At 35.3% G+C, this 25,299-nt stretch overlaps 1 protein-coding gene across 1 annotated transcript; it reads right to left on the bottom strand.

Moving 5' to 3' along the window:
- Window positions 1–558: 558 nt before the first annotated feature.
- LOC126703702 (translocon at the outer membrane of chloroplasts 64) lies at window positions 559–20,002 on the bottom strand. The gene is made up of 13 exons (XM_050402757.1): window positions 19,618–20,002; window positions 15,283–15,435; window positions 15,024–15,148; window positions 11,071–11,196; window positions 9,974–10,156; window positions 9,601–9,742; window positions 7,924–8,092; window positions 6,683–6,817; window positions 6,329–6,529; window positions 5,419–5,546; window positions 5,285–5,336; window positions 1,463–1,532; window positions 559–1,029 (listed from the first exon to the last, which is right to left on the bottom strand). Exons 1-13 carry the CDS (start codon window positions 19,818–19,820, stop codon window positions 947–949), a joined length of 1,770 nt encoding a protein of 589 aa, XP_050258714.1. The 5' UTR covers window positions 19,821–20,002; the 3' UTR covers window positions 559–946.
- Between the last annotated feature and the right edge of the window lie 5,297 nt (window positions 20,003–25,299).

Genomic DNA, 25,299 nt, shown 5'->3' with positions numbered 1-25,299 from the left:
TTTATGTAGATTTCTATACCATTCAATAGAAAATTTTTCAAATTTCTTTGTTTGGATAGCAAGATTTGGTCACATGAATTTAAATTTGAATGATTAAAATCCAAATACCTTGTTTGGATAGTTTCCAAAAGCTGAAAGATTTAGATTTGGATTTGGATTTAACAAATCCGCCAAACCTTAAAATCTTTGAATTTGAAATAAATTCTCAACCTATAAGATTTTAAAAATCCATATGATATATTTAAATATTTATAGATTTGAAATTACACATTTCAATCCATCACTTTAAAATTCAAATTTAAATCCAAATTTAAGTATCCAAACGCAACCGTAATATAAGGGTTCTCTCCATTGTATTTGATTTGGGTTCATAGTTAGCGACTGATAAGTATAGTTTCCTCCCAAAAAAAACTTATAAATAATAAATAATAAATAAATATATGAGAGTGGACTGAAGAATTACATTGACGCCAAGAACTTTGTGACGAGAAATCCGCTTACTCTCCATACAACCATATTACTGGTGAATACATTACTCTCCATACAATTATATACTAATGAACAAGTAATCGCAAAATCCACTTAAATGAGCAAAAGCAAATTCCACAAGAAGTTATTTGATAGTTATACTCAACCATATGCACTGAACCTCACCTCAAAAATAGAACAACTTGAATGCAAAATACTTGGAAGATACAAAATTGACCTATACTTGCACATACTAGATTAAGCAACAAAACAATTGTCAGACCTCTAAAAAGAAGGAAAAGATTATCGTATTTCTTTCTTTCTTTTCAGTACATAAAGTTTTTGTTTTTACTCGTAAAGAAGACCCCAAAAAATCCATCTTCATGAGATTGTTAAGACCTGTGGCAATCATCAACCGTTTGAAAGGGTCCAGAAACAAATTAAGCCTCCCAGAAGTTCTGCCAAAATTTGAATATGACTACTGAAATAGCTTCCTTAATCTGTCAACAGATTGTCCTGCTCTTTTATTGGTGGGCTCAAGGACAAGTGCATATCCAAAATCTGCAAAAATACCATTAACCAAATGATTCAAGAAATGAAACCAAAACAAAAAAACATGATGAAGTGAAACCAAAGTTAAGAAAACAAGATGTGCTCTAGAAACAATCCCAGGTTAATACAGTGTTTGTTCATTGTTATTCTACATAGTTATTAAACAAAACAATAAATTAACTCATGAGTACTCATTGCAAATAGAATGATGAAGATAGTTCTGAACAATTATCATTCTCCAGCTAAAGATTATTTTTGTACAAAGTATATTACGACTTTCCTAAAGATGCCATTGAGGACCACTTGTTTCTTCAAGTTATTAATAGCTAACAGTACAAATCATGAAACATTAGTCAACATACACAAAAAATAAAACATTAGTCAACCTATTTAATAAACACAACATACACAAAAAATAAAATAAAAAAGAAGGTAAATTTACCATCAATTGCCTCCTTATAATAGCCCAGCATCTCTCTTGCTGTAGCTCTACGTAAATAGGCCTTCACATTCTAAAGAAGAAAAGACAGAATACAAATGTCAAAACACACACATAACGTGAAAAATCTCCAGTGGACATTTGCATGAAATGGTAAAGATGCTATGAAGGTGCCCCATTTTTCTGACTACACTAAGTTTGAACATGCAAAATTATGCAGGCATCATGTCCTTAAATTAATTATACTGCCAAAATTTAAACCTAAAGTATATTAGGATTTGACAACATGACAAAATGGATTGAAAATCACTATTGGGAGTATAAAGCTTTGCCAGAGCATGTAAACAAATTTTGGAGAATCATCTTTTCAGTTTTTGTCACTGTGGGGCTGTGTGTTTTTCCCACAGTAATAGCCTTAAAAATATTATGACACATACACTTACATTTTGTTCTAGGCAATTTAAGAAGAAACACAAAACCCAATTCACAAGCAAGATAAATCTACACCAAGACAGACACCTATACTCAACATTCAAAGTGTCAGATTAACAGTCCTACATTTAGGTACATGCTATGACTGATTAATATATCATTCAATCAGTTATTATTGAATACGATTCCAAATACTTAACTTTGTTTAGGTTGATTCCAAATACACCATGATCTCATCATGATATGGTCCACAAAAGATACATTCACAACTGAGGTATCTACATGATCCAATAACAGCTACAATTGCAATGGGAAAAGTTGCAACTGTTGCTGGTCTGTTCCCCTATGTTGAAAACTCTAGGAAAATTACTAATCAGAATCATTTCCTGTCCTAAATGTGTCTTTATTTTTTTTAATGACATAAAACCTCACCAAGGCAAGGCCTTTTAAATGACCCACCCTTGAGGAGTAAACAACGGGTACCACTCGCCAGAACCATGTATCAGGTAATCCAGGGGAACTCCTAATAGGGATCGAATCTAAGATGTCTAGGTGTACAGCTTAACCCAAGCCCCCAACCACTAGGATTACACCCTAGCAGGTTAATCCTATATGTGTCATTGAAAAAGAGAGGATATTATTTTTTTCTAAAAGAGTATCAATATACTCAGGGTAATGCCATGCTTCATGCTGAGCTTGGGGAAGCCTGAGAACTGTAACTCTATTATGGAGCTACATCCTGAACCAGAATTCATTTCAGCCAAATAAGGATTAACCCAAAATATTTGAGGCTTTATGAAAAAATTTCATGCCAGCATGAGCTACTTTACAACTATAAAGCCGTAAAATAACTGCATTCTACATATCTGTTCCATAATCAGACTCTAACACCTCCAACAACTCATGCTCAACAGGGCTCAGGTAAAAGAAAGAGGGTGGCAGTGGGGGGAGAAGTGCCAAGAGGAGGTAAAATTTGTAGCATAAGTTGGATCACAAAGGAACAACTCTGTAACATTAAAATTGTAGTCTAAATTACAATGGAATTTATGTTGAATCCTTCCTGAATTGTAAGCCTCATAGAAATTTTTGACAATAGATTATACATATTTCTCTGTGTGTTTATATACAGAATTAATTATAAATACTGCACATGAGCCTCACATCAGATACAAATTGTAGGATATTATCAAGAGTAGAGAGCAACAAGAAGAACCAAGTTTTAAGCTTACAAAAAACACATGATGCATACTTATCATTACAACATGAAATCGGACATACAAATATGCTATAAAATTTTGAGGGAACATATAATGTACGCCATGATACAAATATTGCATAAACCAATAGAAATATTTTAAAACAACTTTAAACTAGAACATGGCTTGTAAAGAACACAAAATAGGCCCATTCAAAAGCCGACGGGAACCAATGGAACCAGCTGAATTGAGCCAAACTAGCCAGCTCAGCTGGTTTCCTACCAGTCCTCCTCCCTTCCTCCCGCTCTCTTCTTTTGATTTCCATCTCTCTCACTTCAATCTAACATTTTTTTCCCTCCTCTTTCTGAGGGTTTTTTATTGGTAAGCTAACTACCTCAGCCCTTCCCTTCTTTGTACAGTTCATGGTATCCTTTTGCTATATTCTCAATCTTTTTTTGAAATTTGTTGCCGGAAAAGCAATCTGAGTTGAAAAATCCTCAAATTTTCTCCTAGCTCCCAAACCCTCAAATCTTTAATGGTGTGTTTGGATGGCAAGATTTGGTCACATGAATTTGGATTTGGGTGATCAAAATCCAAATAATTTGTTTAGATAGCTTACAAAGGGTCAAGGATTTGGCTTTGGATTTGACAAATCCACCAAGGATTTTAAACCTTAAAATCTTGAATTTGATATAACTTCTAAATCCATAGCATTTTAGAAATGCATATAAATACTTAAATATTTAAGAATTTGGAATTAAGGCATTTCAAATCCGTCACTTTAAAATTCAAATCCAAATCCAAATTCAAGTATCCAAACACAACCTAAGGTTGCGTTTGAAAAGTTGAATTTGGATTTAGATTTGGATTCGAAATCAATATATTTGAAATGCCATGATTTCTAATCCATTAATTTTAGATATCATTTCAAATCCAAGAATTTTAAAGGTTTAAAATCTTTAGTGGATTTGTCAAAATTCAAATCCTTGACTTTTTTAAAGCATCCAAACAAGGTATTTGGATTTTAATTACTCGAATCCAAATCCACATGCCCAAATCCTGCCATCCAACTCTGGTTTTCGTTTTCTATTGATTGTATATTTGTATTTCTGTTTTTTTTTTTTTTTTTTTTTTGGCATATAATTTGCTATTCGCCTGTACAGCTGACTGCACCTAACTGTATACAGGTCCAGTCATAACAGACACATAATGACATAACACTTAACCAACTCCTTATTGTGCAATAATATAGTAGCAAGTTTCTCTTCTATAATTCTTAGAAGGGCTTGAAAGGCATGCTCTTCTAAATCAATTAAAATGTGGAAAAATTAATACCAAGAAGTTCAAAAATATATATTCAATAGAAAAGTTCCTAGAATGATTTTTTTTTTTTTTTTTAAATTAAAGCTACTCATGCACCTGGTGAGCCAAGAAGTTATAAGTTAGAACCTCACCCTCCACCTTATCCTTACAAAGGAAGGAGGTACCATTTGAATTAGAGCTCATTGTCAAAGTTCCTAGAATGATGAGATTTTAGTAAATAATTATAACCTTACGCATATTGCACCCAGTCAAAATCTACTCTCCATTGAGTGTTGAGACGTCTACATAATCGGTTACAAATTATTCCAGACTAGAACAGACTGGGTGGACTGGATGCTTAAACCACCCAGTCTGGCACCATTTCTAGTGCAATACAACACCGTTCATTGTGCTTTTACAACCTCAAACAGGAAGCCTAAGAAAGAAAATAGGAAGGAGTATGCATGACTAAAAGAGGATCATCTAAAGAACTTTGCATGCCCTAAAGTAGCAATTTACTCAATATTTTTTTTCTTTTTGGATAAGTTAGAGTAGCAATTTACTCAATATTCATTCCAATCAATCAAAAAAGCTTATTGTTTGATTGAAGAGAACTTTATCAATACAGAGTTCTCATTTTTTTCTGTACACTACATTCCATTGAACAAATAATTTGATAGTATACAATAATGAGATTTTTTATTAAGTAATATCAATTCTGATATACCAGTCACTGACATGCAAACAGACTACAACAATTAGCAGTAAAGTAAAAACAACACTAGGGACAAACCATTTTTGGATAGCTAGCAGAAGCAAATTCACTAATACTTATTAAACCCCAACATAAAACTAAACAATTGCACCAACAAGTATTTTGGGGGGAAAAAGTCACCTTTTTATCAAGATTAATAGCTTGAGTACAATCTGCCTCTGCTTGTAGGTAACTGTATGGGCAAAACAAACTGGTCAAGAATATCTAACAAGACATTAATCAAGGAACTTAAACTACCAAGATGATGGTAATACCTCCCCAGTTCAAGATATGCTAAAGCCCTGTTACTGTAATATGTTGCATTTTTGCCGCTAAGTTTGATAGCTTCAGTGTAAAAGCCAATAGCCTTCTGCCACTGTTTATCTTTGAAGGCTTGGTTGCCCTAATTCATAAAATCCAGTGACATGTGATTTAGGAGAAAAGCACCAAAGTACATAAAATCAAGCATAACTAATGAACTCTTCCTCCATCCCCTTTTGTTGATCCTCTATTCCACTTTCATGTCTCAAAATGTTGTTCCCTTTGGGAAGTCATTGGACACAATATCTATAGCTTTCCCAAAATCAATACCCTTTTTTCATTAGCTTTTTTTTTAGTATAAATTAAAGATGATAGTTTTGAAATTTTCATTTTTATTTTTATTTTTATTTCAAAGACAATCTATTAAATGTTGTTTTCTTAAAAAGGTGGATTTCCTAAACCAGACCAACAAAAGGGAATAGAGTATTTAGAAAGAAAAAAAATAAAGAATACAGAAACCCTAAGAAGAACAAGTATCCATCGACACTAACTAGCACATCTAGTACTGGTCAAACAGTACAAGTACTTTTCTTACTTTGCTTGGTAAATTACACACACACACACAATGGGTTTTGAACCCACGACCACACCCTCCACCCACACTTGTGAGAGGAGGAAATGACAATTGATCCAGGAGTCATTAGGCAGATGATACCAAGTACAATAAACTGAACTCCAAACAGCTGGAAGTTTCTGTATATCCGGCGAAAAAATAAATAAGAGTTAATCATTCTTTACTAGTGAGGTGAATGGAGACATGGCCCTACATAGAGACAAGTGGCGTAAAACGCTAAAAGGATACATATAACTAACCCTAATTAGTTTCAATTAAGGCTTAGTTGAGTTAAGTTAATCATCACGTACCTTTTCTTTAGCAATCTCAGCAGATTCTTCCTTGCTGACAACATTTCTTGATACTTTGGATTTGGCAGCAATATCAGCCTGCTCCTGGAGAGTTGCATACATGGCCTGCGTTGTATCTAGTAAAAAGCGATCACCCCCATTCCTGGCTATGAAGGACACTGAAATAGGACACTTGTTGTGAAATCCTAGTGGTATTGTGACCTGAAAGGAGACATCAACAGGACATAGATGACATTTAAGCAGTACACATAAGTGTAGAAGAAAAACCCCACAAACAGCATGATTTTTAAATATTAAAGATTCATGAGAAAGAAAAATAATGTTTATGAAACCTTATATGAGAAAGAGAATCACCTGACAGCAACCTGATATGCTAGCAATACTCAATAAACTACATGCACGGCGCTTGTAGTCCTCTGATAAGATCTCCTTCCCACCAAGTTTTGGAGGAGGATCAGCAATGGTAGGGATCACCAGAATCCCATCATCCTAAAGAAAACATCAAATATCAAAACAAGTATAATTAAAAATAGAGCCTAGAAAACAAATTACAAAAACTGCACCAACAAAAGTAATATATCAGTTATTTATTATCTATTTACAGAAAGAAAATGGGGAAAATATCTAAATAATAAAAACTGGAAAAAACAAAATTTTGCTAACATGCACAATAAGATATTTTCATATAGTCATGTACTTATCAGTTATCACCAAGATTTATTTTCTTTTTTTGGGTAAAGTATTTTGAAGATAATAGACACAAATTTTAAATTTAAAAAAAAAAAAAAAAAAAAAAAAAGAGCATACTTAAATGCATTCCAGGATGCGGGACAAAGTTAAACATACAACATTGCTATTGGATGAAATGGCAGCAACCAGTGCTAAAATCATGGTAGTTTATTAGATATTAAGGAAAGGTCATGGCCATAATACTGACATCATTAATAAGGAGCAAAGAGGGAGATGACCAAGTGAGACATGTCAGTCAATGCATGCATGATGGCAAGGACTACTGCAACATGCTCTCTGCTAGAGGCAATGGATACATTAGAGTGTTGGTTGGACAAGGGTAACCATATTAAAAGAGAAATGCATCATCTCCTACATAGTTTAATCCATTACTCATTTATCCAGATTCCCAATCCTTTCTTTTTATGTCCTTTCTTCATTTTTCATATTTTCATTCTTCTTTTTTCTCCATTTCAAAACTTCCAAGAAGAAAAAGGATTGACATCTAGCAAGAACAAAAAAAGACTTTTTTATTTTGTTTGAGAACAGATCAACTAAGTTGAAACTGCATTAAGCATGTATCTTCCACTCGCAGAACTATGAGGTTAAAACAAAATATCAGCTTTATTCTTCTTAAGCAGTATTAAAAGCAACATACATTGAAACTTCATAAAAAGAAAGTAGAGAGTTGTTACATATTTTAAGTTCTCTGTGGTGTGTACAACTTGAATCAATTTGAATCCAAGACCAACAAAAATGCAACATAAACTTCTCTAGAATCATTACCTTCTTTTTGAGAAGTAATATATACCAAAAAAAAAAAAGAGGTGCAACCTTGTACATGGGAGGTACACGAGAGCCATTACCTTCAAAAGGGAGTAGATAGCTGAACGCATTTCATCCCGGATTGATTTGTAGCGTTCAATGTCTGTATCTGCTGTCTCCACTGTTTCATATATTTCTGCTGAGATAGCAGGATCTAAAACAGGCTTTACCGAACTAATCCATTCCCCATGATTATGTTTGAACTCATGTCTGCATTAAAAAGGGGCAAAATGAACCTCATTTAGCAACTTGAAGGCTTGTCCATATAAAAGTTGCCATCTTTCCTTATTAATCACACCAAACTTAGTTCCAACAAGGGTGAAAAGGAAACAGCAAACAATCAGCATAAGCAACTGCCTCCCATTCAACTTCCATACTGGACAACTTAATGGAAAACACTGCCAGTTGCCTGCAAAGACCTACAGTTTTTTCTAGTTTTGTATGTTGCAGATTTATTTTATGTCAGTTTTCTTAGGCATATTTTTGTAATTAAAAAACATGTGCTGTAATAATGATGTATAAGTCTTATTATGAAACGTCTCATGTTATTGTTTTTTTTTTTTTTTCACAAGTAATAAATCATGTTCTAAGGTTACTATTTGTGGTTTTGAGTAATTCTATTTTGGGATTAGTAGTAAATGTCCATTGAGTCCTAATTCTCCATGCAAACAGATCTTAATGAGTCTTGAACACATGACATCACCCTCCACCCTATTCTTACAAGAGGAAAAAGGTTCATTTAAGCTAGGGAAGATAACATACCCAGGGTTTGAATACATCACATAATTTTTTAAGAGCTTAATTGTATTAAAAAAGGGAAGTGCAAAGGGACAAAGAGACAAGCCTTCCCACCTTCTTACCTACAACCTGCAAGGGTTCCTCAGTATAATGCAAAGCTGAAACTTAAGAATATACCAAAATCATGCTGCAAAAGCACAAGTGTAAACTAAATGACATGAGCTTGTTCACAGACGTAACAGTATAGCACTATTACTTAACACTAGCCTTAGGAGCCAATGCAATATAGCTTCATCCACATTGATTTTCAAGAATCAAGTCTTTAAGGCTCAAAGGGTCTACCTTCCTTCTTAGGTAACTGGGTTGGGATTTTAGAGTTTCAACAAAGAATATATAATAAAACTGTTAAAGTTATTTTAGTAACTCAATTCTATATTTAAAAATCAAATTTATGTTGGATAAAAATGAAATTTATTTATGCAGGTTAAATGGGTTCGTGTCAAAAGGGGTCAACCCAACTTGACACAAATAAGTCTTTTTGGGTTGATTTTGGATCAAGCAGGTCAATATGGAATTGACCATTTATTAATCCTGTTAAAGCAAGTTGACCCACTTTGACACAAAACCTTTTACAATAAATACTAACCCGCAAAAAAACATGTGTTTGCAGTCATGTCAAATATTGCCCCCCCAGATATAGCACCTCTAAATACATCTGGCAACCTAATAGTAATATTTACTCAGCACTAACTGCATATTTCTCCAACATCAATTCTCCTTTTGATGCTAATCATTTTCTACTTGTTCCTATACTTTGTCACATTAAATCAGAAAACTGTGGCACATGCATTCACACACACATACCACCCCACCCCCCCAAAAAAAAAGAAAAAAGAATGAGGAAGATCTTCAAGAACAAGGGGACAAAGGATGAAAAATGATCTATAATACCATTTTAAATCATAAAGAAGCAACCTCACCTTTGAATAAACTGCATAACATTTGCAAGCAATCGTGTTGAAGTTTTAAATTCACCATTAGATTTCTTGCTGGGAAACTCTTTCAAGCTTGGAACCTTTGACTTGAGATAGTCCTCGACATTTTCATGCTTCAATGCTTGTCCTGAAGAAGTTCAATTAGACATAGTTTAAAGAAAATACAGAATAGATAGTTGTATTAATTAAAAAAAAAAAAAAAAAAACAAACAAACAAAATTTAAGAACACAGTTGTAAGGCAGTAGCAGCAATATTAATGAAAACAAAAATGGCAGCAGAAACAAAAATAAAAAGGGTTAGAATAAAAAAAGTATAAATAGAACTTTTTGCTTAGAGGCATACAGTAAACTGACATACTTCCAAAAAGCTTCTCAGTGGATTTGATCACCACCTGAGCAACTCTGTCAACAGGAATCTTTAACAGTTGAAAGCAATCATCAGCAATTATAATTTGCCTGGGACTGCGTTGAACTGTGTATGGAAGTTGCAGCAGAACATGGCCAACACGACGTAGAATATTAGGATCCTTAGCAAACCATCCTATGAAAGTGATTGCACAGGAGAATTACAAGGGAGTTAGATGAAAACACTAGACAGCATTTTACTGTAGAAATCAATTTTCTAACAAATGACCAATTCAAAAGAAAAAGAAAGAAAGAAGGACACAGTGCAAAACACAATCATGACATACAGTCAAGACACGGCAATCACAAACCATAATCACATGTAATGACTTAATAATCTAAAACTATCTAACAATTTAATGTTAAAAAATTCTTAAAAAAACTTTAAGCTGATATTTCAAAGAGAATAACTTAAAGGGATGCAGTATCATCTGCATTTCAGTGAAGTTAGATGCACATGCACAAAGCACAAAGACATTCACATATAAATGGTGCAAAAATGACACTGCAAATCTTTAGTATCCAACTCCAATCAAAGGTTACTTCCTACAGATATAGAATTAATTAATTCATGGAACTTTGTGAAGGGAGGTAGTACGGAAACTTAACTTCCAAAATATATGGTGTGGAAAAAGAAAAACTTCTATGTGAAATAAAACCTTCTTAATTGGTCCCAACTTATAATGACTTGAGCAAAAATGTTCAAAACAAAAGGCAACCCAGAAGAGAACCATACCTTTTAGTCCATAGCTAAAAAATAACATATGCCAAACAGTAAAGTTCACTCATACGTTCCACTCCTTTAATAAACAAAAGTAAAAAAAAGTTCGAAACGTTAATCAATGACGTAAACCACCAGTAATCAAGGGTAGAAAAAATGTAAAAGTTATATAAGTGCAGTTAATTCTCTTTATCTCCTTCAGAGAAGCTCAAAAGGAATCAGAGAAGAGCAACATGTATGCATATCCTAAAGATTAACCGGGACATGGGCAACATGTAGATTATAGTTATCTGAAATAAGACAGCATACAGAATTGTAGTCATACATACCAATTGTGTCAAGGCTTGTTGAAATAGGTAGAATTCCAATTTGAGAAACAGCCCCAAGTGAGGGACGGAATCCTAAAATGCCACAAAATCCAGCAGGTACTCTCACCCCACCAACAGTATCAATACCTGCCATATACTGTTAGTACGAAAGGCATGATCATAAGTCAAAAAAACTAGCATGCTCCAGAAGTTAAAATATGATCAATCAGCAGTTCTATCAACAAATTTTAATCAGCCTTTTATCAATATAAAAATTAAATAGATAGACCAAAGTACATTTTTAGCCTTTAAAGTTTGACGTTTTCATAAAGGCCCATTAAGTTTCAAATTTTTCATTTTAGCCCTTTATGTTTCAAAATTTTCATTTTAATGAAAGGTCAAAATAAATGTAAAGGGCCAAACAGAAAATTAAATTAAACATGAAGGGTCAGAATGAAAAGTTTGAAATGTAAAGAACCAATATGAAAATGGAATTAAACATAAAAGGCCAAATGAAAATTCTGAAACGTAAAGTTCCAAAATGAAAACAACCCCAAACTTTAAGGGCCAACAGTGTACTTTAGTCTAATAAACAACACCAAAGGAGGCAATCGTCTGCGCATGGGAAGTATATGATAGAAATACCTAAAAGGAAAACAAGAAGAAGATAAAACCAAATACACAAATCCAATGCATTGATGTCCAAAAACGGAACCGCAATAAAAAAAACTTGAAGTTGTCAAAAACCATGAAATATAAACCGTTCCAAAATTGAACTTGATCTTGCAGATAGATATCCAGCCCTCAACACAAAGTTGATCAAAAGATAGATGACATTTCTGAGGCTTTATGTCAATTTATGCTCACTTTATAAGCATGATAAAAAAAAATGTGTGAATTCTCACTTATGCACAATAATTTTACCACATCACAAAGTTAAGTACTTAAATAATGTCAAAAAAAAGTTGGGAAAATTACACTTTTCCCCCCTAAACTATGACATCTTTTATGTCCTTACTTAAAATCTCCAGTGTGTGAAGCAAGTGAAAGCAAGCATCTATATGTTCCGCACTAAACCTAAACATCTTCCCAGTAAAGAATCAATAACACAACTTTTGACACAAAGGAGTCTAAATATTTAATTCAATGGAGAATCCTTCATGTACAAATTTTGACACAAAGAAGTCTAAAGATTTACAAATAAGAAAATTACTTACAAAAAAGCAATGGCTCAATAAATTCTGGTATGGAGTTACTATGAAGGTCCAATGGGAAAAGCAATCCTAGAGTCCCACATCGCATGGGGAATCACATGGAGATGTGCTTATAAGGAGTGATCTCCTTTCAATGTGTGCTCTGGTGAGAATAAAACCATAAGGGATATGGGCTCTAAAGTAGACAATACATACATAGTTGGGGTGGGGTCATTACAGATGGTATCAGAGTCATGCACCAGCCGAAAGTGTGAGCCCACACGTGAGGATACATGTGGCCATAAGGGGGGTGGATTGTGAAGGACTAATGGGAGAAGCAAATCTGGAGTCTCACATAGCCTGGGGAATCACATAGAGATGTGCTTATAAGAAGCGATCTCCCTTCAATGTGTAGAGGTCTTTTCTTCCACTACTATGCGCTTTTGGGAAGAACAAAACTGAGGGGTTTGGGCCCCAAAGCGGACAATATCTACATAGTTGGGGTGGAGTCATTACAATTACTATTGGTAAAACCCCATGCATGGGACCACTCATACAAAGATATAGAAAACAATGCTATCAATTGAGGCACTGAAATTTCCATACCCTCAAACGCACATTCAGTTTCATTTCCTTCACAAATGACGCATCAAACATTTTTTGAAAAGTTCCAAATATCCAAGAAAAGTTACCAACCCAATTCCTCCAACCACACAAGAGATCAAGGACTTTTTCTAGTAGCTCCCATTTGCATCCTGAAAGATCTAAACAAGAAACTCCACAAATCAAATGCAACTATGTAGCATAAAAATAAATGATCCACTGTCTCCTTGTTACACCGACACATACAACACCAACCTACTAACATATAGCCTTGCTTAACAAAGGAGTCACATGTGAGGATCTTCCCCAAGCTGCAGTCCATTCCAAGAAGGAGAACCTTCCCATGGCGTTAACACATCAAATACTCTTCCATGGAGAAGACACTACAAATGGGCCGCTCTTAAGGCATTTTAAAAAGAACGTAAATCAAAATCCCCACTCCCTTTCAATTGGTTCAACTAGTAAAGTCTCTTGTCATTGAACAAGAGATCTGGGGTTCAAACCCCGCCTACAACAAAAACCAATTGGTGTCTTGGCCAGATGATAAAGAGCAATCATTATGAAGTTGATGTCATAGGCATATTTTATCGAATCTAACACTTCAAACTCCCAATCATTAAAGTTGAGAAGAGAACTTACATCCCAACTCCTCATTTTCCTTACTGTTTGTCTAACCAGCATAGAAGCAACAGATGCCTCTCTAGCTATGGAGCATTCAAACAAAATGGGAAAAACCTCCTTCAAACAATGATCTCCACATCATCTGTCATGCCATAAATGAACATGAGTACCATCCCCTACATCAAAGTGTTTATACTGTAAAACTTTGTCCCAATCCATCAATACATTTCCATAAGCCACAACCACGTGTCCCTTGAACAGGTACTACACAGCTACTACATAACTCCACAATTGTGTTCTTCCATCCCAAATCGCCATGGCCATTTTCCCAATAGGGCTAGGTCAAAGGTTCCTATCTTCCTAATCCCCAAGCCACTGATCACCCATATCACCCCACAAAAGATTCCACTGTAATCTCCTCTCAATCCTGTTTGCCACGCTAATGGGAATTGTGAATAAGGAGAGATAAAATGTAGGTAAGTCAAGAGTGTAATCTTCAATGACATTCTCTGCCCCCCTTTGACAGGTATAGTTTCTCTTCCAACTAAATAATCTACAGTCCAACTTCTCTAAATGGGAGTTCATACCAATTTCAATTTGATAGAATTCCACAATGGTATACCAAGATAAGTCATCATCAAACACCTAATCTTAAAATAAAGGATGTTTGCAAACCCTATCATGTTACTAATGCTCCATTACCTATCTAATTAATCTTCTTTAGTACTTCACTACTTCTACCAGGTTATTTTAGGCCATCCTTTACCTCTTTTAAATTCTCAACTTGAATTAAATCACCCATTATTTTGGGTGCATTAATTGGTCAACCATTAAGCGAATCTTCCCCATCTTTGGCTTAATAGGAGCCATCCCTAGCTTTAAATCTTTTCTTCAATAGGAGCCACCCATATCTTCAAATGGATGACTTTAATTCTTATGTTATATGTCCTAGTATGCCCACCCATCCATCTTAACATTTTCACTTAGACTATGCTTATTTAATGAGCATGTTACTTCTTAATACTGTATAGCATTCTTCTTCAAGTTACAACTAAACCTCAAAACGTTGACATTTTAGTATAAAGGAACAATATCATTGTTAACACTTGATATTTCACCTAGTTTTAATATGAACATAGATTAGTCATTGTTGGATTTCTTTTATATATATATATATATATAGTAAAAGCCAAATGGGAAATGAAAATTTTTTTTTTTACATAATTTTTTTTTTACATCATGAATTGTAGGTATTTCTAATTGTTTTAACATAACTAAAAGTTATAGACTGCATAGACTGAAATTTCAGTCAATTTAACCAGCTAAATACTTAGGCCACCACAACCAGAAATTAAAAAATAAATACCACATGTCTACCTCTGCCTATAACTACTTCAAAACAAGCCCATCTACACTTTTCTTTGTTTTATTTAGGGAAGACAAGACAGGAAAAAGAAAATCAAAACAATAAAACTTATTCAGCATAGTTAATGTATGTGTTGAGACTAATTATTCAAGGGAACGAGGATAAGCTGTTGAATCTAATAAGAAGCTCACCCAATGAGAAGTCAACAAGATTAGCAGCCACTGCCACAGCAGCTCCACTGGAGGATCCACCTGGTACTTTTGCAGGTATTGTGGGATTGGTGGGTGTACCATAATGCTTATTTTCTCCACTGATACTGAAAATAAACATGCCAAAAACAATAGTCATTATTCCAATCCGTACAAATGCTAGAGTGGGACACACTGCAAAGGTGTGTGTGTTTGTGCAGCCCAAGCAAATGTTGCTATAAAATGAGTACAAGACAGATACCCATATGCTAGTTCATCCACAACAGTTTTTCCAATGCAAGTGGCACCTCCTTCAACAAGTGCAGTAACCACAGGAGATGTCCAAGAAGCTTTGCCATGTGTCTTCACCCATTCTGGATGACCAAATCCAGTCACATAACCATCAATGTCGAATCTGGTGATTATAATAAAAGATTAATTCAGTTTAAAAACCACGAAAAAAAACTTCAGAAATCAAGAATGCAAATCATGGGTTTGATTTTTTTTTTTTTTAAATAATTCAATAGTTATAACTTGGGGGGGGTGGGGGGGGATTTGAACCATGGATGTCCCCATTGGAAATACCAAGAGGGAAATGCATAGGTATGATCTACTAAAACCAACCTAAAGGACAATGACTAAACAATGATGAACTTCTCTTTTTACTCTTCTCAAAAACAAAGAACAAAAACAAAATAAAAGAGTGACAAACCCAATCAATATGATCTTGACCAGGACTGATAATAACTTGCTTAACAAATCCAAAATAAAATTTCCCCCTTCCTTTATAAGATCCTCACTAATCTTTCTTCTCATTCCTTCTAAAAAAAGGGAAGGCCCCTTCAGGCTTTTACCAAAGTAATACACTATTAAAAAGTTGAATTTGAGGATATGAGTGTACCCAATAATGATTAATTTCTATCAATAACCTTTTACTCTCACCCTGCTTGTTTTGGTAGAAAACTTTTTCAACATTTTATAGTTTTTAGTACAGTAGAAAATAAAATTCCATGGAAAATATTTTCATGGTCAACAGTATAAGCACCAAAGAGAAAAAATTTCCAGAATGTTAGCTACAAAACAAACTCCACACCAAAAAACATCACAATGGTAATTATCTCTTCCAAAAAGTTTTGCTCACCACCTTTAAGTACTTTTTATTAGTATATGTTGATTTGCTAAATTCACATATCATTTGATATAGGGGAGTTTTGCGTTTGGAAGTTGAATGAGAATGATGGATTTTGTTATCTTAGGACACGTTTAGAACTCATTAGGGATATATGACAGGGTAGTTCCCCCCCCCCCCCCCCCCCCCCAACACCCCCCAAAAAAAAATACTTGACTTAAATTGCTACATTACTCTCTCTTGGAAATATGATATTTTTGCTAATTAATGGAAGCCATAGTTTCTTTTTGCTGCCAACTTTTTTAAATTCTTTTATAGATGTCATAATGTTATACTCATGAAATAAATGTGGATCCTTTGCTCATAGCATGGCCTTTTCTTTTTTTTCTTTTTTTCTTTTTCTTTCACTATTTGTGATTAGTTATGTGATCATGGCTTAATTTACTCAATTATTTTGTAGTGAACAAACTTAAAAGATAATTAGGACTTATAAGATGTGCATAATATCAGGTATGTTCTAAACGTGCAATATTCAACTTCATGGAACCAAATTCCAATATTTGAAGAATGTTTACCCATCCAGTTCCTCCAACCAAACATAAGATCAATCACCTTCTTTGGTAAGACCCAGCAGATCCCAAAGGATCAAAAAACAAAGCTCCACAACTAGTAAGCCTCCTTGAAATGAAGCAAAGGGTGATCCAGCACCTCCCCACTATATCGGCACATGTAGAACCAATCTATTATAGTGTAGCCTCTCTCCCTAAGATTATCACAAGTGAGTATCTTCCCCCACACCACTGTCCAAACAAAAAAGAAGACCCTCTGTGGGGACTTCACACCCCAAATGCCTTTACAAAGGAAATTGACAGAATTGGAACCCCTCAAAGCATTATAGAAAGAATGAATATCAAACTCCACATTCTTCTTCAACCTCCACCTCGCCCAATCTCCATCCTCTTTAAGAGGAATATGAAAATCCAGAAGATGATGAAAAGCAGCCACCAAATCCAGCTCGCAACCATTAACAGTCCCAGATGAATCTAACATCCCAACTCCACCTCTCCCCCTCAAACTGCCTCAACAACAAATACTCCACTAAAGCATTCTAGTGGAAGTGGAGCCATCATACAAGGCAAGAAAAGCCACTCTCAGGGGTTGGTTACCACAACAACAATCATGCCAAAATCAAATTCAGTTGCCAACTCCAACCTCAAAAATTAATATTCTAAAGTAACCTCTCCCAACCCATCCTAAGACTCTTCAAAAGACCATGACCATAGGTACCCGGCCTAACAGCCACTTCCTTAAGAGAGCCTGATTAAAGAAGATAAGCTTCCGCATCCCCAATCCTCCATTAACAATAGGAGTGCAGACCTTATCCCATCCTACCAAATGGTGTTTAAACTCATCCCCCATTCCTTCCCATTAATAAAACCCCTCTCCTCTGTTTTCTTCAGCATCCTACTCAAGACCCACATGACCAATATATAGAGAAAAGGGGGTAGCTGGTTACCCTGTCTTAATCCCCGTCAACTAAGAAGCTACCAGGAGATCCATTGATCAAAACTGAGAACCGAACATTACAAATACAGGCATGAATCCAACCCTTCCATTTCTTCCCTAAATCTATCCTCTCCAACAGATAAAAACCCAAATCCCAATTAACATGATTGTAAGCCTTTTCAATACCCAACTTACAAATTACCCTAGGAATAGGACTCTTAATTCTACAATCCATGCATTCATTTTCAATTAGGACTAAATCAAGAATTTCCTACCACAAACAAAGACATTTTGGTACTCGAAAATGAGCTTGTCTAACACCATTTTCATCCTATTAGCTAGCACCTTTGCCAATAATTTATACACAGTTCCCACCAAGCTAATAGGATTGAAATCGCTAATATTGATGACATTACTCTTCTTCATAATTAAAGCAATAAAAGAAACATTACGGGATTTTTAAAACTCACGGTACCTATCAAACTCCACAAAAACAGCCATCACATCAGATTCATCCACCCTCAAACAATGTTGATAGAATGTCATAGTAAATCTGTTTGAGCTTGGAAAGCTTATCACCTTGCAAGTCCTTCAAAACATGTAGGACCTCATCCTTTATTAAATTCCTGCTCTAACATTGTTTATCATGCTCATCAATACTTGCAAACTCTGCCCATCTACAGGTGGTTTACAATCCCTTGTTTCTGTGAATAACTGTATAACGACATGTAGAATTGCACCACTTGCTCTTGAACCTCAAACTCCTCATAAACCTACTTTCCACCTCCAGTCCACCCACATAATTGCTTTTTCTATGCGGATTAGCCAACCTATGGAAAAAAACTAGTGTTGTTACCCCCCTCCTTCGACCATAAAGCTCTCGATTTTTTACACCAAGTCTCCTCATGTGTAGCAACCCGTTCTATCACAGATTTGGACTCCTCCCTTCAAGCACGTTCCTCCTGTGTAAAGCTTTGATCACCTTCTTTCACATCTAAACTCAACAGCTCACACATCAAGCTTTTCTTCTTAAAAGCTACAAACTCGAACTCATGCTCATTCAATATTGATACAAGTCTTCCTGTGGAGCCTTCATTTTAGGGCTAAAATAAAGCTAGAGGATTAAATAAAAGAATATCCATTCCACCAGGCTATAGGGTGGATTAGATTGAAACTACCCTTAATAATAGGGTTTAAAATGTAATTTTCCCTTACTTTCAAATCATGGTTATGCAGAAGGTTGAACTTGAATTTCACTTTTTTTAATATTGAAGCATGTTGAACTATTTTAAATGGTTTGATATATGTTTTTTTTTTTTTTATAAGTAGTTTGATATATGTTGTTTAATGTCCTGATACCATTGTTTTTTGTTTGGAAGCATATTGCTCACAGTTTTTCTTCTATGTTAAAAATGGTATGTCCTTTGATTTTTTAGTTGCTCGACATAATTTTCATATTCAAATGAAAGTTAGCAGTTACACATTCACCAACGGGGAACCCACAGCCTCACCCTCGTTGTTTCTTTTAAAAGGAGAGGGGACCATTTGAGAGCTAGAGAGCTAGAGCTCATACTATACATAATACTATAAGGAATTTACGAAATATCATTGATTTTTCATGGGAAACAAAGGAAAATGTTTTCCGGCTCATTTTCAGCATCACAATCAAACACAGGAAACAATTTACTTTTTTTTTTTTACAAGCTGCAAACAATTTATTGGAACTCCAAAACCAAAATCCTGGACTCAATCAATCAAGTAAACCATTCCAACTCTTTCCATTTGAATTCAAACAACGGCAACACAAAAGACAAACAAACAGTCACTCAAGTTAGCCCATCTATACTGTAATCAACATAAAATAAATAAAAAACACCGCATATTCATATATATTTACTAGACCGAACATTTCTCGGGAAACAAACAGAATTTAAGAGAAAGAAACAGAGGGCGAGGGCTTACACGTCGGAAACCGCGAAAGTGAGGCCGGTGAGAGGATGAGGAGCTTTGGGAGGAGGCGGCGGAGGAGGAGGAAGCAACTGAAACTTCTCGATAAACGCACCGAAGTCTTCCCTTATAGCCTTCTTCAGCTTCCTCGTCATAATCAGAATTCCGGCCAAGCCTAAGCCCAGCAAAACCCACAGATTCGCCGATTGAGACCCCATCTCTTTCTCAGAACCAAACCCTAGGTTTTTTTATTTGAACTGAGACTTGAGAGAGAAAGAGGGTTTTAAGGCTTTATAGGTTGGGACTTGGAAGAGAAGGAGGGAACAAGGAGATGAGAAGATAATACAGTGAAAATGAGACACTTGAGTCTCACCCAGTTTTTGTTGTTGTTGTAAACTTAACTGGTACACTATATATAATATCTATCCACTAAAACTACAATGTACGGTAAAATATGATGAGCCCGAACTCCCAGGCCCGTGGGCTGTGGTCCTGTGTGCGCAGACCCTGCTGGGAGTGAGTTGGACTTCGAACTTGTAAAAGTTTTTAGATTTTTATGCTTTTTTTTTTTTTTTTTTTTCTTCTTCAATTCATTTCCATATAGTTGGACTTGGATCTTAATGGCTCAACTTTCTAGTATCTTCAATAAAGAGATTTATCGTTCAAATCATTCAATTTTGTTGTAAGTATCAAATTATTAAAAATTTAAAATTTATATTAAAAATACTCAATTTTATACATAAACTTCCAATTATTATCTTTTAATTAAAATAAAATTGTTAAGGTTTCATCTAGAATAAATGTTTTTTTTTCTTTTTGGTGTAAGGTATGTAACCTTCTAATTTCATTTTAATTTAATTCTAAGATGTGAAATTGAAATAATTGAAAGTTTTGTAAACAAACTGAAAAGTGTCAAAATAAGTTTTGTCAAATCGGAGAAATTTCATTTAAATTTAAATTTATGGTCCGTTTGAATGGAGGAGGAGTAAAGTAAAGTGGGCCCAAAAATTTTCTATTTTCAACCAACTTTACTCTACTTCCTTCCACTCCCTCTCCCCTCAATCCAAACAGAGTCTTAATCCGGTCTACTCTCTCATTGAGGGTGAATGTAATATAATAAAAAACCATTGTCTATTTGACATCAACATATTTTTGTTTATTGCTTTTGCTAAATGTAAGTTAAAGTATACTTGTACTTAAAAAAATGTGAGATTTTAAAAAATTGCACATAAACAAAATAAGATTTTTTTTATTATTATTTGATAGTTGAATATCTCCATTAAAGACACTAAAAGGCGTTAACTAATAAAGTTACAAGATCCTTGATGAAATAAGTTAAAAGTTGAATGGAAAAGTTGTGACAAATTAACAATTATCATTTCCTTGTATTGTGAAACTAATTTCTAATACATTTATAACAAAGCAGACCTTTTAATACCAATCATATTTCATAAAAGACATTTGGCATTCAAAATGTGATTTTCAAAAGCATTTGAAAAAGTAAGGATATAATAACAATAATTTGATGATTGTAAATTCTAGTTAACTCAATCATAAATTAATTTGTCTTAACATGATGATAAAGAATAATTATTATAGAATGAACGTTATAGTTTGAAATTTTATTGTATCTATTAAAAAACAATAATTTGATAATTAAAGTAAGAAAATAAATATTTAATTTCCAGTAACCACTTCTCTCATTATACCTTCTTCCACATGTACCATAAATCTCTACAATAAACATCGGACTTTCTCTCTCTTCTCCAAGTTAGTTCACTACGTAATCTTTATTTTATTTCATGATTAAAATTTTTATTTGGGCTTTGCCAATACATTCACTTGGTTCAAGAGCTCTAGATCTTTAAATTTTATTTGAAAGGCCGAATAGTGATGTATGATGTCCTACTCCTAAGTCCTAATAGCAATGTTAACAACCAACTAGAAAGCCATGGTGATGGTTGGGTGCATGAGTGTTCCTTTGTTTTAAACATTTGTTACAGAGAAAAGCCAAATATATGCAAACGCAAAACCAAATCTCTGATCTGTGAATGCAAAATATAAAGGATTTGTTCATAATTTAGTTAAACCTATGAAAAAAAATTTTAATGCAACAACAATAATAATTGGCATTCACTTCAAACCACATTAGAAAAAAGCATTGATCATTAAATTGCAACCATGAAATTCTCAGACATTATTAATATTCATGGACAACACACCATGCAATTCAGTTTTGCTTTAAGGAGTTCATCCAGCCCAAGATTACCAAAATGAACAGCCAGAAGTGGAGGAAATTTGGGCATGTTCAATTCATTCCAATCATAATGTAGAATAGTAAATGTTTTACAAATTGGATATCATCAGAATAACTGCAACTCTGCCAGAGTATCACAATCCAAACCCGACGTTCTATTATTTTGTATTATTGCCTAACATTACCTATGGTAACATATATCATTTCAGTTTACATATAATCAATTGTAATAGCAAAATTTAGCTTACAAGAAATCTTTGCCACAAAACAGAAGAATTTTTTTAATTGAAAGGATGAAGACTGTTTCTTGTAATAAATTCTTTAAGTTGTTTTCTTGTGTCAAATATACTCAAGTGGTAAGCGAACCTACAAACCCTAGGTACAGAAGAAAGCATGCATGATAAAACACGTGATCAGAAAGAAAGCCAATACCAAATGCCGGGTACAGAAGAAAGATGCACGTGAGCATCAAATATAGCCAAAATCTTCAAGGTTGTCCATATTTTGTCTACGACATGAAATAAATTAGGATGATCCTGTAAGAGAGTTTTTTTGATGTGAAATACAGCTAAAACTTTATTAATCAAGAGAATTGGCCAATACATCCTGGTTGAGAGCTTGTTCAAGGAAACAAGGAATCTCTTCAACCCAAACAGAAAAATCAGTAATGCCTAAAGCATGTCTAGCTAGTAAATGTGCTGGTCTATTGCCCTTACGACCAATATGGGCAAAGTTCACACTACGGAAACTATGAGCAACACTTATGGAACTATAGACCAGAGCAGCCATAGATAAAGGGGGAGGATAAGAGTCCCTTAGAGCATTAACCAGTGACAAAGAATCAGTCTCTAGCGTGAAGTCCTGGATAGACATGTCTTTTGCAAATTGAAGACCCATCTCAACCGCCTTAGCTTCAACCTCAATGACACCAAGAGGAGCTTCAATTTTTTTACTATAGGCTCCGATCAACTGACCTGCATCATCTCGAATTATAATCCCCACCCCTGCCGTTTTCTGCTCTTTGAACACAGCCCCATCCACATTTATTTTGTAACGAGCTGGAGAGGGAGGCGTCCACACTGCTGCCCCAGCTGGCTGCTTCGAATCCGTGACCTGTATACAAGCCTGGTAAGCACATAAATACTCCAACGCATCATGCACTAAGGTCTGACTTGACTTTTTCGCACCACCATTCCTGCATTCATTCCGGTTCGACCATAATGCCCAAGCTATCACAATCAGTTTTTCCACCCTTCTGTGATCCCACTGAGCTATCATCACCACATACCAGAGCAAGTCCATGAACGACCCAAAATGGCAACTCCTAGAGCCCTGAAACAAAGCGGAATTGTGCCATATTTCAGTAGCACGTTGACACCGCCAGAACAGATAGGCTGAAGACTCTTCCTCCATGCGACACTCATCACAAACACTGTCCAACAGCACTTTGCGCCTGACCAGATTCTCTTTCGTGGGTAAAACATCTTTGCAGGCCCTCCAAGCGAAGTGGCGAATCTTGTGTGGAACATTACAGCTCCATAGATGCTTCCAAAAACTTCTTAACTGACTACCATCAGACACACCACCCACCGGTACCTTTAAGCTCATCTCCATGGCCAACTTATATGCACTACGGACACTAAAGAGTCCGTTAAAGCCCAGACTTGCTTATCCTCTGACAAATTCGCACTTAGAGCAATGCTACAAATTAAGTCAGCTTCATGAGGAAGGAAGATTTGCCGCACCAACTCATTATTCCATGCACCAGAAGCTTCATCAATAAGGGTTGCAACCCGAGAGTCCTCAGGTAGTCTTGAGACAGGAGAAAATACCTTATACGTTGAGGGGGATGGCACCCATTTATCCTTCCAAATCCTTATGCTATGACCATTCCCCACCAGCCACCTTTTGCCATTCTGGACAATTGCTTAAGCCGCCAAAATACTCCTCCAAGTAAATGAAGGATTTTTTCCAAGACATGCATCCACAAATTCACACCTTGGAAAATATTTGGCCTTAAAAACCCTATATAATAGGGAATCATTCCCAGACTGGAGTTGCCACCCTTGTTTAGCCAACATGGCTAAATTAAATTCCTTCAATTGTTTGAAACCCATTCCCCCACAAGCCTTTGGAGTACAAAGTTTCTCCCAACTAATCCATGCCATTTTCCTCTCCTCCTTACATTGCCCCCACCAAAAATTCCTAATAATACTTGTCATCTCATCACAAAGGGAATCAGGAATTTTAAAGCAGCTCATAGTATACGTCGGAATAGCTTGGGCTACCGCTTTTATCAAAACTTCCTTCCCGGCTTTAGACAATAGCTTTTCCTTCCACCCAGCCAATTTTTTGGCCAGTTTTGTTTTGACTTCCTTGAAAGTATTCTTCTTATTTCTTCCTACCAAAGAAGGGAGGCCCAGATACTTCTCATGCTGCCGAATGACTTGAGCACCAAATCAAACTTTAATCTCTTCCTGGATCTCCTGTACTGTGTTAGGACTAAAAAACAGAGAAGTTTTGGCACAATTTAGCTATTGGCCAGAAGCTTGCTCATACGTTCTCAGTACTTTCTGAAGGGCTTCACATTCTTCAATAGTGGCTTTGCAAAAAATCAAACTATCATCTGCAAAAAATAAATGAGATAGACAATGGCCACCCCTACACACAGAAACACCTTCCAGCAAACCATCAGCTGTAGCTTTTTTAATCAACGCAGAAAGGCCTTCTGCACAAATCGAAAATAAATATGGGGAGAGTGGATCACCTTGGCGGAGTCCTCTAGAAGGAATAATATGGCCACTAGGTTTACCATTGACCCGTACAGCATAAGTGACTGAAGAGATGCATTGCATCATCAGGCTCCTCCATCTTGAATGAAACCCCAATTTCTCCATTATCTTCTCTAGGCATGCCCATTCCACCCTGTCATATGCCTTGCTCATGTCTAACTTGAGAGCCATCTCACCTTTAGTTCCTGATTTCTTCAAATTAATCTGGTGCATTGCCTCAAAAGCTACTAAAACATTATCAGTAATCAATCTACCATTCACAAAAGCACTCTGAGTATCACTGATAATAGATGGGAGGATTTTTTTTAAGTCTGTTGGCTAGAGTTTTAGATGTCAGTTTGTAAATAACATTACAGAGACTGAGTGGTCTATACTCAGTTACTCTTTTAGGTGAATCAGTTTTAGGAACCAAAACAATATGTGTTTCATTAAATTTTGGCGGGGTAATGCCTAAATTAAGGAAATCCAATATTGTCTTAGTTACTACACCACCTACAGTAGACCAGAATTTTTGGAAAAAAAGAGGGGGCATACCATCCAGACCTGGGGCTTTTAAAGGATACATCTGTTTTAGGGCTTTGTGCACTTCACCTGCCTGGAACTCCTTCACCTGCCTGGAACTCCTTCACCAGCATGGAATTCATTGAA

The sequence above is a fragment of the Quercus robur genome, chromosome 10 (assembly GCF_932294415.1).
Source record: "Quercus robur chromosome 10, dhQueRobu3.1, whole genome shotgun sequence".
Classification (NCBI taxonomy): domain Eukaryota; kingdom Viridiplantae; phylum Streptophyta; class Magnoliopsida; order Fagales; family Fagaceae; genus Quercus; species Quercus robur.
The sequence above is the reverse complement of the archived record's forward strand: the minus strand, read 5'-3'. Positions and strand labels throughout refer to the sequence as shown.